This window comes from Mugil cephalus, chromosome 2, assembly GCF_022458985.1.
Source record: "Mugil cephalus isolate CIBA_MC_2020 chromosome 2, CIBA_Mcephalus_1.1, whole genome shotgun sequence".
In the NCBI taxonomy this organism is placed as follows: Eukaryota; Metazoa; Chordata; class Actinopteri; order Mugiliformes; family Mugilidae; genus Mugil; species Mugil cephalus.
Window position 1 is genome coordinate 14,651,931 of NC_061771.1, and position 16,848 is coordinate 14,668,778.

Below are 16,848 nucleotides of genomic sequence, written 5' to 3' on the forward strand. Positions count from 1 at the left end.
TGTCACCAGAAAGCCAACCTTGCACGCTGGCGGATGCCAAATGTGTACTTCTGCATGGCGTAAATCTGTTCGATTGCCTTTCACACATGGCATTCTTTGCGTAGGTTTTATATCTGGAACTAGATGAAGCCGCGATGATCAGATCAGGGAAACAGAAGGAAATAAGACGCAAATATAGTCAAAACGGTATAAAATAAATTAATAAAAAATAGTCAAGTAAACGTGGTCTTTGGAACAGTAACTATTTACTCTCTGTCATCATTTTATAATTTAAATCTATATAACTTTAATGCAACTATAATGCGCTCCAAATGACATTAAATACAGTTCAAATAAGTTTTATTAAAAAAAAACTCTAATTATTCTATTATAAATAAAAACACTTGTTAGGTAACTTGAAACTTAGTAAAACACTTTCTACTCTGCACCAGGAACTGGATGGATGGACACGACATTCTATAATATTTTTCACAATTTCTGTTTCTCTTAATTATTATCTTACTATAATTAAATATTATTTTTAAGGACAGCAGCTAAACACATTTAATTTAAACACAAGTGGGTCTTAAGCCGATTCAAACAACAGAAACATGTTCAGTAGCTTGTACTTTGGATTTATTGCGAACACATGTAGGCTTGTCAGTCTACATTACACTCATTCATCATTCCTTATATTCCTCACTTTCAGACGTGTAAGTGCGAACACAGCACTCACTTCTCCTTTCAAGGTGTCTCTCTGCCGTCATCCCGACCTTTGCCTCTTTGTGGTCAGACACGGTTGACATCATGCATACAACAAACTGTACACAATGGCCACTTTACCCAAAACATTCTGTAATCACTTATCTCAAACCGTCACGCTTTTTACCTCGCTTTATCTTTCTTACAAAAAATCAATCAGTTGACGCAGTCAGTTTCACATAGTTCACCTCAAAACTCAGTAGATTTTAAAAGGACATTATAGAAAATGTTTTGAACAAATCACTTTTTACAGTGCAACTTTGGGCAAAATTAATCAGAAACAATCTTTTTATTATTATTATTATCGTTATTATTATGCAAGGTGCTCCTACGACACCAGCATTCACATCCATTCATTGCTGTCATCACTGGTGACGAAATCCAAGTGCATTAAGTAAATCATTATTCACAGATAAAGGTCATATAAGATGCTAATGTAATGCTTCTGAGAATCATTTTTTAAAAATGTTTTATTGTTACAGCTGTTTTACTGGAGCGTACACATAATATATTTATTATTTATCTAAACTTTGCAAGGTTTCAAAATGGTGTCATCTAAACAGGAGAGAAATACATGTTTTATCATCTTCCACCTTTGGTAGATTTATTGTTATTCATTTATTAACATGTCTTTCAAAAGTTATTTCTATGCGACAGATATATATGTATTTTTTTGCACTGCTGTCACCTTCCTCGGGGGTAAATTTGGTTTGAATAATAAAAAAAATCATCATTAAGAACATTTTTATGTATTAAAATTACATATTTAAGGCACATTTCACCTCAAAATTGCATTAAATGTTGCAATATCAAATTGCTCTAAAGAGCAAACCATTTCCTAAAGTCAACAAATCCTCAAAATCACTGCATCAATTCATATCACTTATAATGAAATCAACTCATTGGGAAATTTATATGAAGTGTGTTTGTCCCAGAGGCACACAACATGTATTTTACATTAAGGTACATAGACTGACCTGCAGCTCCAAATACCTTTAATTTTTTTTTTTTGGTTTGTTTGTTTTAGTTTTGAAACATGTTAAAAGTATCAATCTACAATTTGTATTATTTCTACATGGATGCTGGTATTACTAGTCAAGTCAAGCACAGTGATGAATGGAGCCCCAGTGCATGTCCAAACAGAAACAGGACAGAAACCTCAATAATCTTAACGTACAGATATTATAAATAGATGAACTCTAATCTGGATGAAAACAGGTACACTGTGCTGTGTAACAACAATTAGAACTGAACATTCAAATAAGAGAAAATGACATTGCTGTGTGTAAAAAAAAAAAATAAATAAAAATGCACCAAATACATGCACACCGTGCGCCTGTGTGCTCCTGTCTGCAGCCAAGTAACTCAACTCCTCGTTGTACTCACAGAATGCTCAAATGCCACACATAACTCACTGCCACAACCACGGACACATTCAGGCATGCGCACATCCACTCCCATCTCATTACACAAAAGTGTAAACTGAACCAACACAAATAGAGGAAGTTGTCCTCTAAATATCTCAGCTGGCTCCGACTCATTAGGCCCAACTCTACTTACTGAACTAAGTACAATGTTGGACCAGAGTCCCAGCCAGGTTTCACCTGAGCAACACACATAGTGTGTTTCTCTCCTTTTCTCATTTTAACAAACACTGCGGATGCTTTTAACACATAAATACACACTTCATACAGCCTCAGAGTTGTGCAGGTATTAGCAGCATTTTGTGAGTCCTGACGCAGAGGTCGGTCGCACAACAAAACAAATATAACACGAACCACTGACAGCTAACCAACACTACGAATGTTACTATGACTACAGAAAGCTGGTTGCACTGAGTAGTATTATGGCATACAGCAACGTCAGATATATATTATTTGAATATGTGGGACACCTTTAAAAGATATTAATTTGAAATGAGTACTGATTTTAGTTCAGTGCAGACAAATGGTCCCTGTTCTCAGAAAACTGTGTTCAAACAAGACTATGTAACTTTCTCTACTCGTCAGCCACTGTGGCGCCAAGACATTCATTCATTCAGTCATTCATTCATATATTTTCTATAAGCGCTTGTCCTCCTGAGGGGGTCATGGGGGGCTGGAGACTATCCCAGCTGTCACTGGGCGAGAGGCGGGGTAAATCCTACATCCGGGCTAACACACAGAGAGACAGACAAACGCACAAAAACCCACGCAGACATGTATGTACTGGTACCAGGTGTTCATTGGCTTCGTGGGCCAAAGGTCGGCTTCTCTACTTTTTGCAGATGATGTTGTCCTTTTGTCTCCACCACATAGATGCCCTCCAGGGTAGCAAGGGTAGCATGCCCTGCCCAGATCATGGGAGAGAATCTACTTCAGGTGGAGAGAACCGACCGTACAGTAGCAGTGAAGGTAAGGAGAGACTTTAATTACTGTCAACATCCCAACGCTCACTTATGGTCATGAACTCTGGGTGATGACAGTAAGAACAAGATGAGGGATACAACTAAATTAAATGTTTTCTCTGCTGGGCGGCGGCCATAACTCTCCTGGATTTTTTATCTTCCCTCTGGCCTCGGAGCAGATGTAGATTACCCAGGACAAGCAGGAGGAAGCTGCAGGAACCTGAGATAGGCGCGTTTCACTGCATTCCCTATAGCTGCCGCGAATGTGATTGGCTTAAGAAGATGACGATGATAATGTAGCTTAGGAATCTATGGTATCTTGTTAATAATTTTACAGACATCCATCCATTTTCCAATGCTGATTTGACTGGAAGCAAGCCAAGAAAGGCAGATCATGTGTCTTTCTCGTCAGCCACATCCTCTATTTTTCCTGGAGGATTCCCAGGCCGGATAGGGTATGTAATCCCTCTGGGGTATTCTGGGTCTGCCCTGTGATCTTGTCCCAATTGGATGCGTCTGGAATATCTTCAGAGAAATCAGATGTCCAGCTAAACTCAGCTGACTCTTTTCAACATGAAAGGGCAGCAGTTCTCATCCAAGTTCCTTTTACGCGTCTCAACTCATCACCCTGTCTTTGCATCACCGTGGAGGAAACTTATTTCGGCGTCTGCCGTACCCAGTACCCTTTCAGTACCTAAAGCCAATGATGGAAACTAGACTGACTGGCGAGTCAAGAGGTTCGATGTCAGGATGAACTTTCTTCACGTCTCAACAGTCCAGTATTGTGTCTGTATTACTGCTTGGCAGCTTCACGCTCCATTCTAACCTCATTCATGGACAAACCACCACAAGTTACTTGATTCCTTTTGCTTAAAACTACAATGGAAAAACCTATAATGCCTCAGGCTCTCATCACTGCTCCTTCATACCTGACTACAAACCATCTCAGTGTGGACAGTCTTGTAAGGACAGCGGGACCCTTTCACCCACAAAAAGTTGGTAATACTTTTCAAAAGTTACGTAGTGTTGCTCTAAATGACTGATAACATTTAACTCATGTAGATAAAACGGTGGCTTAGCCAGTAATGACTAAAACTGTAAAAGTGTAACACAAAACCTGCCTTGTTTCCATTTGAACAGGCACGATGCGGGGCGCAAACATCATTTAAACAGAGCTCAGAGTTCTAGACAGCAGCAGACTGGAAAGTATTACAAAGCCAGAACATCCAAGCCCGGGGAGCGAGGCTGGATGTATCAACTCTACAAAGTGCTGCAATGCATACACGATACAGTAATGTCTGCTGCGCGGACAAAACAACACAACAGAGTGGAGGCAGGAGATGAACGTTGTCCTGGGAGTAGAAGGCAGGGTCGGGTGACAGGGTGAATGGGGATTCCTCTGCAGAGATGCCTGGAAGTGACAAAGAAGACATAACACGGACGTTAAACTCTGGTGGCTGCACTGAAAACAAAGTGAGTTGTTGCTGTAAACCTTAAAAATGCATTGACTTGTTCCTGGTTCTTAACCAGCTGACCATGCTCCGCCAATCACCGCCAGGGGCACGCTACCCAATTTGTTTACATAGAAGTTATGGAGGTCGGCAGCGCTCTCCACCTCCTTCTCCCCGTTTAGGAATAAGCGGAGGGGGAGGGGGCTATAAAAAGTTGACCCCATCTGAGTCCCGCAGACTCGCTTCCAAGCTGGAGCTGCAGCAGCATCTGATCTCTCCGAGCAGCTGTCCTCTCCCTGCATCAGCACAACAAATACTTTACATTGCCTGACCTTTTCCTCCTGCATCACTATCCCAGCCATGCCCCCTGCGTCCCCCCTCCCCAAACACCCCACCGCCACTAGCTAGCCACATACACACACGCGCGCACACAAACACACACACACACACGAACACACACACACCCTGTGTTCCCTTCACACCACTACTGAACCCCCGCCCTAGGCCCCCGCCTGCCACGCACCCAGCTGACATGTATCCCTCATGCTCATGCAGTTGTATTATTGCTCTGACACGTTAGCTGAGAATGGGCTCTGGCCAGTTGTAAATGTGTATATACAAGTGTATCAGAAAGTGGGAATGAAGTGTCTAGGCTGCGGCACGTACCAGTGTAAAGAGACATCTTTTCTATAATTTTCAAGTTATCTCTGCATGCGTTTTTCCCCGTCTGGTTTTTTTCGTTTAGACAAACTCATTCAGGTTGTGTTGGTGTATCGTGTCAGACGATTTTCCTGATAGCAAATTAGAATCCCAGAGAAAGTGGGCACGCCCCTCTTACATCTTTACATGGCCTTGCAGTTGGTCACAGGAAGGATCAGACTGCTGCTTGTCTATAAAAGGCTGTGAATATTGAATATTGTTGTCTATTAAACCTGATACGCGTTCCTTGTCTTTGGTAGTAAATTACTGTGTAGAGGTCAAACAACGAAGCTCCCTTTGGTGATTTCTGTTTAATTTGACTGATTTATGTGCATCACTGCATGCTCACGTCCCTGATGAAGTAGGAGTTTGATTGTTTATGTAGAAGTATTTGATCATAGTTTTCATTTAAACTCTTTAAACTCTTTAAGCATCCATAATTTAGTGTTTCAGTGAAACCGGCCAATAACTTGTGAGGTTGCAAATGTACAAAAGACCTCACAAACAGTTTAATCTGGAAGAATAATGATGTGTCAGCTCTGCATGAATGAATTAGTCCAGATGATGCAGATGATGTAATTTGTGACTTCACTTGAGTTTACAAGTTAATATCTAATTATAGTACAATAACGTTGAGGGAAACGCAAATTATTTACTTGTGAAAAAAGTGACAAAACTCCATCTGAGTGTAAGATTAGCATAGAATTACACAGCAACTCACGAGCACAGATCCTAACACTGACATTCAGGGTTTTCTCTAAGATGTGATAACTCAGTGCAGGTGGAGTTCACCTGAATGTGGTTTGCACAGAAATGACTGAAAGTAAATCTGAAAAAAAAAAAATGACCTCTCTGATCTACGTATGATAATCCATGACACCAACAGTGAGCAATTCAAACTTCAGTTACATGTCATTCAGTTTTTTTTACTCACAGCTATTCTCCTTTCTTTTAAAGCATATGGTGATTTGGATAAACCTGCATTTGTTTGGTTATAAACGGATGTAACTTGAACAACAACTTCACACGTGTATATACACCGAGTAGATATTCTCAAGAAATGCCAGAAACAGCTTGTTTAACATATAAGGAATGACCAACATTCACGAACTGTAACATTATAAGAGCAATTAGCATTTATGACTGATTAAGAATAACTTGATGTGAGGTGTCACTAACTGGAATAGTTTCCTGTGACACTTATCAACCCTGAGAATAAACCATGTAAACAAACTCGTCTCACACCATCGAAATAGCCCGCCGATGTGTAATGCAGGGAAAAGCTCTCGGGCCATGGCTGAAAATCTAATCTCGCGGCAAGTCCTGCCGAGCTCAGTGGAGTCGGGTTACCTGTCATGAAGCTACTGCATGTCTATTAACACTGACGTGCCGACGCCAGACTGGAGCGCTGCTTTAACGTTTGCATCGGAAAAATTAAATGAATGGACCATAGAGGTCAACGCAAGACACCTGATAATGTGAAGCTCTGAGACTCATTTTGGTTTGTTTCATTGACATACACAACTAACAGTATTCTTCCATCCGTCCTCAATAACATCACACTAAGTTGGTTTGTCTGTAAAAACAGATATTTATGATGTATCATCCAGGGGGAGTTCTGCTGGATTCAATGAGTGTATAAAAATTACATTTCTTGTTTTCTTAAACTAAAATTTATAAATGCGTCCTGTTAATATTGAGCAAACCAGCAAATCATCACAAATGAGCTAGAGGTCCACCATCATGTTTGACATTTTCACTTGAAAAGCTGCTTGAACTTTAAAGCGCAATAACCCCCTGAAACCCTCTGTCCTCACGTTAAGTTTTATTTTTGTTGCAGCTTCTTATTCTGCTTCATTTAAACTTTTGTCCTCATAACTAGATGCTAGTTGGTATAAGAACATGATAAAGAGCCTTTAACTAGATTCATTCTGCAGCTGATCATGTGACAAAAGCGCAAAAATGTGCAAAACCTCATCAAATTTATCATTTGAAACCTGTTTATTCATCTGTATTAACTTTTCTAGTTTAATATGACGCGCAAATGCAACAAATTCTATCAATTGTACCGAGTTTTAACTTCTGTAATTAGCAAATACTCGTTTGAGAACATTGGGTAATCATTATTTGTAAATCTGTCCTTGCACAACCATGTCCAGTTTTATATTTTGTTAAATATTGGTGACTTTATTATAATATACAGTGAATTAATTCATGTCCACATATGAGGACATCATTTTCCCCCAAAAAAACTACTTTGTCATGTTTTCATGAACTTTTTTTTTAATTGATTTCAATTAATTCTGAGCATTATTTAAATTGTAATCATGAATAATAATAATATTTAAATGTATACTACTCATTGTTCTACACACTATAGTTTATCAGATGAACTAAAGTGAATTACAAACTAGTATTTAGTTCAGACAGTTTTTCCCAGTCCAATAGACTCAAGCTCAAATGTATTTAATCCAGTTTTGAAATAAAATGTATTTAATCATTGAATTATGAATGAAAGCTAATTTTCGCTCATTTTCACAGATGCACAAATGAAGAGGAGTAAAGAGAGCAGCGCTTCCTCTTCTGTCATACGTCCATCATTCACACAGACCCCGCGCTGACTTACATGAATGAAGCGACGTCCTCTTGGTCACCGATGCTCCACTACAAAGCTCATCGTCGTTCCATCGAAGGAGGGAGGGGCGATGATTCTTGGACCTTGTTGCGTTGTGATGCTGATAACTGGCTTCCTCTCTGAGCCCATCGCGCTTCCTCTGGAGGTCACATGTCCCATACTCACAGGTAGCTGCAGCGGCCTCTGTTGAGCTTCCCCCGTTGCGCTGTAATACGCGCTCTCGGCGCCTGTCGTGCCGCTTTCCAGCCGAGCACTTTTGCAGTTTTTCATATTTTCTCCGCCGGCGTCCTCGGAGTGGCACGGGGACTGCGGCAGCATTGCCTGGGCGGCTAGGGTGGGCGAGGGGATGAAGCCTGGGTAGATCATGTAGGTCGGGGCATACGCTCCTGGGCTGAGTGCCAGTGGAGATAAAGAAAGAGGCACGGGGGTGACAGGTGACACAGGTGAATGAGGCATGGGTACGTCCACGTACTGGCCCGTCTCTGGGTCGAACAGTCTCTTGGTGGTGGCCTGTATGGGAGTGTCCACCAAGTAATAATGTCCTGTGGTGGGATCCAGAAGCATCTTGCGCTGGGTTTGCTGGCCCGTCTCTCCGGCAGAAGGTGTAGGTGACACAGTGGGGACAGATGGAGAGAAACACAACACCTGCTGCTGTTTCTGAGACCCTGCTGCTGCCTTTGAGTGATGATAGATGGATGTAGCTGGGTACTCCATGATTAATGGAGATCTTTTCTGCTCGGGGCCCTTGCTGTCACCTGCACTGGCTTTACTAGCGTTTGAATTCCCCTCCTTTGAGGCAGGCTCCCGGTTCAGCAGTTGGATTTCATTTTTGTAGCCCAGCCCTGGTATGGTTAAATAGTTCTCAGAGTCCGAGCTGCCCTGTGTGACAGTGGGATTAGTGGGACTCGTTTTGACCTTTCCCTGCTCCACCTGGCCATGTTTCTGTGGCTCTATTTTAACCGACAGTGGAGCCGGCGGAGTCTTTGAACTTCTGATAGTGGATGATGTTTGCAGTGCGGAACTTTGTGCGGCCGCGTCCGAGTTCACGCTGGTCTTATTGCCAAAATGAAGGACACTTTTGTTAGTAAATGTTTTGCTTTGCTGCGACTGCGTTTTAAAAGTGTCATTGTTGTAGGGGACGTGTATGATGTTCAGCTTTCCGCCTTCCGTGGCGTTTGTTAAAGGCTGAGGGATGTTTGCGTCCACCTCGTCCGCTCCCTGCTCCTCTCTGGCGATGAGCGACAACACGTGGCTGTCTGTGACGGGCTGTGGGGGTTGAGCCTTGCGCTTCCATTCATTTCTGTCAAAAACATAAAGCTGCTCCATTGTTTTGACTGCAGCTTTTAGTTTCTCCAGCGCGTCCTGCTTCGGCACTGTGGGCTCATTTCTCCTTTCGGCTGTCTCAGCTGGGAACTTGTCCTGCTTTTGTTTTGCCAGTTTGGTGTCAACATTAGGCTGAGCCTCAGACTGGTCAGGATACCCCTGCTTGGGTACAACAGGTCCCACTCTGCTGGTCGTACAGTGCGATGGTGCTGTTTCAGGTGGGGCGCTGGCTTCCACTTGGTTCTGTGAAGCAGCAGTTGTCTGAGATTTTGTGTTTGTTTTGACAGAGTTGCATTTAATCACAATAGGAGATGGTAACGCATGTTTGACCGGCTCCATTTTGGATTTTTCCTCAAGCTTATCGGACGCTGTGGAACATTTATTATCACTTTTGTCCAGCGAAACAAAACGATATGAGCTTTTTACTAATTTGCGCACATCTCTGACGTGATATATCGGTGTTTGGAACTTGCATTTGGTGTCCCTTATGTCTCTAACCGTGAAGTTCGGAACCTTATCTGCTGCAGACAAAATGTGGCATTTGGTGTCGTCAGCTGTCCTAAACGTGTTGACATTGTAACTTATCTTCGGGGTTAATAAATTGGCAATATTCAGAGTACAGCCTTTGTTTTCCTTCACACTTCTCAGGCGTATTTTTATCTCTGGGGTTTTTCCTCCTTTCACGTCTTCTGTGTTTACATGGTTGGCAGCTTTCAGCTCCTTTTCACATTTCTGTGAGCCAGCAGGGGCAACAGTTAGAGACGTTTGCCTCCTTACATCTTGTGCAAATTCCTCCTCCTTTTTTGAGTGAAGTTGGCAGCTTGGAACAAAAAGCAGTTTTGTCAGCATGCTGCTGGTATCTAAACCTTCCTGTGCTGCAGTCTGTGTGTCACCTGCAGGTACTGATTCAGCCACCTTCACAGGCTCCGGCTCATTGTCTTTCAGTGAATTAAACGCACTACTCTGACTCTGGACCAGGAGTGTTTTCTGTGGCTCCTCCTGTCCCTTTTCTGTATCATCCTGAGCTCTGTTGCCCCTTGTCTCGTCTGAAGGCCCACATGAACTGGGTCTGCCTCCCTCCAGCCGCTGATCTTCAGCGGAATTAACAGTGAATCCCGAGCCTGACTCTGAGGTCTGCCTTTGCAAGCCTCTCCCTTGACTGTTTTCTTTCCAGTCTTGGTCTTTCATCTGAAAACAGGGTGGGGAGACTGCAGGGTATGTGTCACAGATTTCACCTCTTTCCATTTTGCGCTCCTGCTCGAACTGCATCTTTTTCGAAATCACGTTTTTTAACAGACTTGATGCAAATATTGCCCTTTTGTGCGTGTCTCCCATGCTGTCTGTGTGGTGACACTGCATCTCACACCCCGACCTGGCAAACACAGCCCCGGCAACTTCACTGGATCGCGCCTTGTTTGAGCACCTGGGAGTCCTGATTCCTTCGTGTGACTCCACATTACAGTGGAAATTCAACGTGACTGGCTGAACGGGGTCTCTCAGTTGGATTCTTTTACTTGACGACGATGCTTGCTGCGAGGTTGTTCTCTTGTTCAGAGCATACATTTTGGTTTGCGGAGCCTTTGTGGCAGACTTACCATGCTTCTTACTGGCCACGGTCTTGTTCATCTCCAGTGTCGCGCTTGACGTCTTGTGCGCAATTACGCTGCGCTCTCTCCCCCGAGATATGTTTCCATAATTCCAGTCTACGTATGCGGACCATTTATTTAGCCCGTACTCCGAAACTGAGGACTCGCTGGAGGTGCTTAGATTAATGGCGTCGAAGTATGGACATGCCAAGCTGCGGAAAGATTTGGCGGTTAAATTACGCACCTCTTTATCAGCGTCATCCAACTCACTGATCGAGCTGGAGGCTCCGCTGGAATACTCATTAATATCTTTACGTCTCAGCTTGGTAGCAAGGTGCTGACGACCCGGAGCAGGGATGAAATATTGGGCTCTATCGCACAGGGGCCCCGCTCTGGTGCCAGAGCTCACAAAGGCGAAATTGCGAGTGTCTCCGAAATGTTTTGTGTACCCACAGGTGCTGTTGACGCCAGCGTTGTCATTCACTGCCCTGGATGAAGTTTTTATTGATAAGTGAATTTTCCCCGCACGTGAATCTCCACTTTGGTTTTTGCACACACTTTCATCTGAGCTGGCGCATTTGTCCGAGTCACAAAGATCGCTCTCATCATGCTCAGTGCTGACAACTGCTCCACCAAGATTAGACTGCACTTTCGCCTGGCTCCTGCCCTCCAGTATCAAAGTCCCCTCCTGGGTTTCATCGCTTTCAAAAGAGGCGTAATCCACAAAGGAATAGACCAGGTTGTCGTCTTCGAAATCCCAAGTCCCTCGCCCCAGGTCATAATCTACGTCGTGGTCGAGCTCGGTCAGCTGGATTTCGTGCGTCGTGATATAGTGGGACTCGTCCTCCACGATGTCGGAGCCGCAGTGGTCGGACAGCACCGCGCTGGCGCCGTCATCAGACTCCGTCTTGCTGTTCAGATACATATCCGTGTACTGGAGCTCATCGCACTCACTGCACACATGTTCACTGCAGTCAGCCGGCTCGAGCTCGGCCTTGTGCCGCTTCTCATTCTCAGAGTCCTGATCAGCGTTGGGAAGTTTGGTCAGAGTTTCCAAAGCCGGCTCTAACGATACAGGCCCGGGGTCGGGGTCGGTGTCCCTCTTGTCCTCCGACTGCTCTTCCACACTTGAAATGATCTCCCTTTCATGCTTCCCTTGCTTTGAGCCGTCGCATTTGATGACAGACAGCTGGTTTCCCTCACCGGTGAAAGTCACTTTCACCGTTTTCGGGCCGTCCGGTTTCATGTCCAGATCCACATAGTTGGACTCGTCGCTGTTCGTCTTGGTGCCGTGGTCCTTGCTGTCGTCCTTATCCTTGTCGTACGTGAGCAGCTTCCTGTGAAGTCCGGTGTCATCTCGGTAAGTGAGAGTTTTCTCCGCTGCTTCCATTTGGTACGGTCTCAACCGTCAGGTGGTCCTCGTTTATGATGTTATCCTGACACAGGACGGAAAACTCTGCAGGCTGGAGCCACGGAGGACGGACGGCGAGGAGGGTGAGAGAGAGAGAGAGAGAGAGAGAGAGAGAGAGAGAGAGAGAGAGAGAGAGAGAGAGAGAGAGAGAGAGAGAGAGAGATGGGGGAGTTCCAATGAAAATCCCATTATGGTTTCCCTGATGTGACTCTCAGGCTGGAGCAGCTTTTATTTCACCGTCTTCTTAAACTAACATAAAAAGTCACTTTCAGCACCTTCCGCTGAAGAACAGCTCCTCTCTACCTCTCTAGAGTTTTATCCCTGTAAACAGGAGCTTTTTATAGAACTTCATTTCTGTTGTGTTGTTCTTGTGTTTTACTATCCCCGTTTGCATGACAGTTAATGATTACATATATAAAAAACAACTTATTTTACAATAATAATGATAATGAGAATAACCTTTATTCTTATGGCACTTTTCAAATCAACATTACAAAGATCTTCATGGAAACTTTGAAAATATGCAATTTTAAAAACAGGCACATAAAACAAAGTTAATAAAAGCAGAGCAGTTGAATGTAAAACAGTAAATAAACACAACATAATATAGTTAAAAACGTAAAGTTAAAATCTCAATTGGAACTTGCTCACAAGTAAAACCAGGAAAGGCTCTCTCTGATAAAAGTGTGTCTTAACTAGAGATTTAAAAGAGATCATAGAGTCAGTTGACCTGATTTCCTCTGGCAGATCCTTCCACAGCTGTGGAGCCCCGACTGCAAATGCCCTTTTGTCACCTTTTGGTCTAAGATCTAATTTTTTATTCCAGATGCACCTAAAATACACCATGAAGCAGTTTACAGCAAGAAACCATGTTTTTGGTCAAATGTAGAGAAATGAAAGAAATTATAAATAAAAACCAAGCATGAGAAAAACTTGAGTAAACCTACTGTGAACATGCTCCTTTATTTATTAGCTAATATAAAAGTGGACAAAACATACAAATGCTAAATGATACAGAGTGTGAATCAGAGCTTGAGCATGTTCAGTAAGGAGTAGTGTAGAGGGGAAAATCTAATCTTTAAAGTGCAGCTGTAAAACATAGCACATTAAAATAATGAAGTGGAGCGACACAACTATTCAAAGTGGATAAATACACATTAATGTTAAAGTTGGCACAGTGAGCAAAGTTCCAAATCGTTGCGTTGGGCAAAAACGCAACGTGATACGAGGCCAGAAAGTAAGAGGCACCCACTTAAGAGACCGAATCTGTCGTGTTTTCCCCAACTTGATGGCTACATAATAATGAATAATGGCACATGTGAGCTCCACTCACATTGTAGGGACAAGACTGCTTTCAACGCTTTGCCCACTCACTGAAACAGCTGTCTACATGATGGAGAGAGGTATTCACCATCAGCTGGTGCCTGTCAGCTAAAAGTATTAATTCCATTCATTCATGTGCAGCTACTATGAGATGAGTACCGTGGGCTTGTTGGAAGAAAAGTGGAGTTTTTTTTTTAACAGTAGTAGTTGTCATCTGCAGGGTCGACTGCAGATCCCATTCATTTGCATGATAATCAGCCATTTTCTTTTCCAAACGTCTGTGTGTACGTGTTGAAGACACAAGTGTTTTTTTCTGGACAGGGCCCCAGGTTGGTGGTATGCGGCGGGGAGGGGTTGGGCCAACAGTTGCTCCATGTGGAGGGCACACTGACAGCACTATCAAGGACAGAGGCCACCAGTATCAAGCCTTTGTCACCCTCAAATCCCACTGTTACCCTTGGACTCACTAATGCCCTGCAGACACTTTGAAAAGAATCTGTTTTTGGCGCAGAGGTGGAAGCGACCTTTGTGCATTTCGCACAAGTACCTAGCTTTTTGCTTTACTGTTTCCATTATACAACACTTTATATGCCTCCTCGACTGCGTGTCAGTAGGAATTAACTACATTCGTTTGACAGCTGTCGTGCCTTTTCGGTTAAGCTTTTACATGAAAACAAATGTGATATTAGACACATGAGACGCTTATAAAATTGTCCTCGGCCCTTTTAGCTCGTGACCGCTTATAAAAAAGGAGTTCCTCATTGGACTCCCTGTCAGATTTCACATTCAGTGCTCCTGATACTAAAATAGCTGTATATATAGTGGTAGTATAATGCCATCTGGGGCAACTACAATCTGTGAAATGCTAATAATCTAGTAGTGTAGTATGTAAAGGGGAGGCTAATCTTTTCATGCAGTGCTCCTTTCACTTCTGCTTTTGAATCATTTATCTCATGAATTAGTTAAATCTAACATTTCTGTTCCAATTTCAGTTCAACATTAGGAGATGATCGGAAGTTCACCTGCACGAAACTTCAGAAAACCATCCGTGCGGACGTGTCGGATGAAGAAAAACAGTTCTCACATGGTGCTTTTTCTCTGAAATACATCACAGGTTGGACTGACACACACAAAGCTGATAAATTTAGGTAGCTATTTAAAATGGGGACACCGCTCACGCAAGCATGCTGAGATCAGTTTCTTACAGTGGCTACATTAAAACAGCAGGTGTTAAATCATGAGCACCATTAATCAGCGCTATCAACGAAACCACGCGGGGACCTTTTCAACCCTCGCTCTCAAACTCAGACATCAGACGCTGATGCAGAACAGGCAGAATTGATACACAATATGTGCATCCCGGGCCACTAAAAATAGCCGGCTGACAGTGAGGGATGATTTGAACTGTAACACACCGAATTTTCCTGTGTTAACGAGCGCTGATTTAACGGGGACAGACTTTCAGAGACGGTTGTTTGTCTGCCGACGTGTTTGTGCCTGAGCCACTCAGGAGAACTCGATAGACAGTGATAGGTTTATGGAGCCTGGAGTCTGTCACTTGGATAGATTCGCACGTTATTTATGACAAAAATGTTATTATTAACCCACACCTCTGCAAAGTCCTGCCAACTAGCAAGAGCTGGACTGACGGTGGACATCTTTAAATTTAAGTGATCAGCTGTCATGGAAAAAGTGTAATTATATATACTCAAATCTACATAAGGAAATGCACAATTTGAATTGAAATAATTTCCCTGTTACAGTTTAGAATAAAATTATAGCCAAAATTAAAATTTTTACACAATTTATTCACATAGTATATTCATAAAAAATATACTTTATTGCTGAAATAAGACTTTCATTTCTGTGTTTGGAAATAAAGCAACTTAAAAAAATCACAAAAAGCTCCTTTCCCATCCTCTCATAATTAAAACACTACATGATAAATAGTGTATAAGTAAATGTAAAGTTTTGTCAAGCTAAAGCACATGTGACACGTTGTTATAATTATTATTACTATTATTGTGGCTAGTCAGAACTGAAGACGATCATACTGAGATGTATTTTATGAGAAAATGACACAATTTATGGAATTTGAAAAGTAACCAGTGACTACATTTACCCCAGAAACATTGTACTGAATTGTATGAAGCATAACCAGCAAGTACTTTTACTTGTAAGTAAGAGAAAGCTGAAATAAAATGACAATTTAAAAGTGATACACAGCAGAGGTCAAAGAGCCGAGAAGAGTCTGTATTAGAGGGGCAGAGAAGTTCTCCCGTCACATAAAACGTTTACGAGCCAGTCATGGATTTCAGTTGTTCACTTGATGAACTATTAAACCAAAGGATAAAACTGCACGCCGACGCCATATTACTAAACAAATAAAAATCAGTTATATGTTGAAATAATATTGATCACAAACTGGCCCGTTGTAAAACGTCACATGGTTTGTGCGTCCGTCCCGATGACTTTCTGACACTTAGGGCCGAGGCCTGTGCAGCTTCTCAGAGGGAACTGGAGAAGTTTGAGAGCCTGAACACCTGCTGTGAAGCAGTCACCGGCAGCCAGACACTGCACTTCTCCAGGTTACCCCACACCCCCATTTTTCAAGGGTTTGTCGGTTCAAAGAGCAAAGGGTCGCCTTTTGGATTTGAAAGTGTCATATGCGAGCTAGTTTATTGGATGTAAGGGATTAGTGCGTTACTCTAAACCGTCGTTAATGACAATTCACTTAGGGAGGATAAATGATCGCTCTGATCTAGGTCACGTTTACTGAACTCCTGGTAAAGAGTTCAGAGGTTTGCCAAAATAAAATATATATCCACAGTGATGAAAGTGGCCTTTTTTCTTTCTTTCTTTCTTTTTTTGTATCACAAACCACTAGTTTTATTCCAGTTTGCAAAAGGTTATCTTTGAATTGAAAATAGTCATGGGTAGGGTAAAGGGCAGGTAATAATTAAATAAATAAAAACAAAATAGATAAAAACTTTATAAGATACAACAAATCATCATATTATTATTGATAAATAAACCTTTCTTTAGTAATTCTAGACCATAAATAAACTTAAAAATCTACTTATGAAAGATCTACATAGACAATGGACCAAAAATCACCAGCAGCTGTTTTAATTAAAATAAAATGACATTTATAAGTTCTGTACTTTACAGTTTTTCTTCAGAACCTGGCAACCCTGAAAATTATATCTAAGATGAAAAAAAATCCATTTGAAACTACACTTTTACATTTACTAAGTTACTAAATCACTACCATTTCTGACTGTGTTACAACA

The 16,848-nt window shown here is 42.3% G+C and overlaps 1 protein-coding gene across 1 annotated transcript; it reads right to left on the reverse strand.

Annotated features, from left to right (window-relative positions):
* Positions 1-598: 598 nt before the first annotated feature.
* On the reverse strand, positions 599-12,289 carry LOC125004764 (uncharacterized protein C4orf54-like). The gene is made up of 2 exons (XM_047579647.1): positions 7,904-12,289; positions 599-4,538 (listed from the first exon to the last, which is right to left on the reverse strand). Exon 1 carries the CDS (start codon positions 12,209-12,211, stop codon positions 7,928-7,930), a length of 4,284 nt encoding a protein of 1,427 aa, XP_047435603.1. The 5' UTR covers positions 12,212-12,289; the 3' UTR covers positions 599-4,538; positions 7,904-7,927.
* Positions 12,290-16,848: the final 4,559 nt, after the last annotated feature.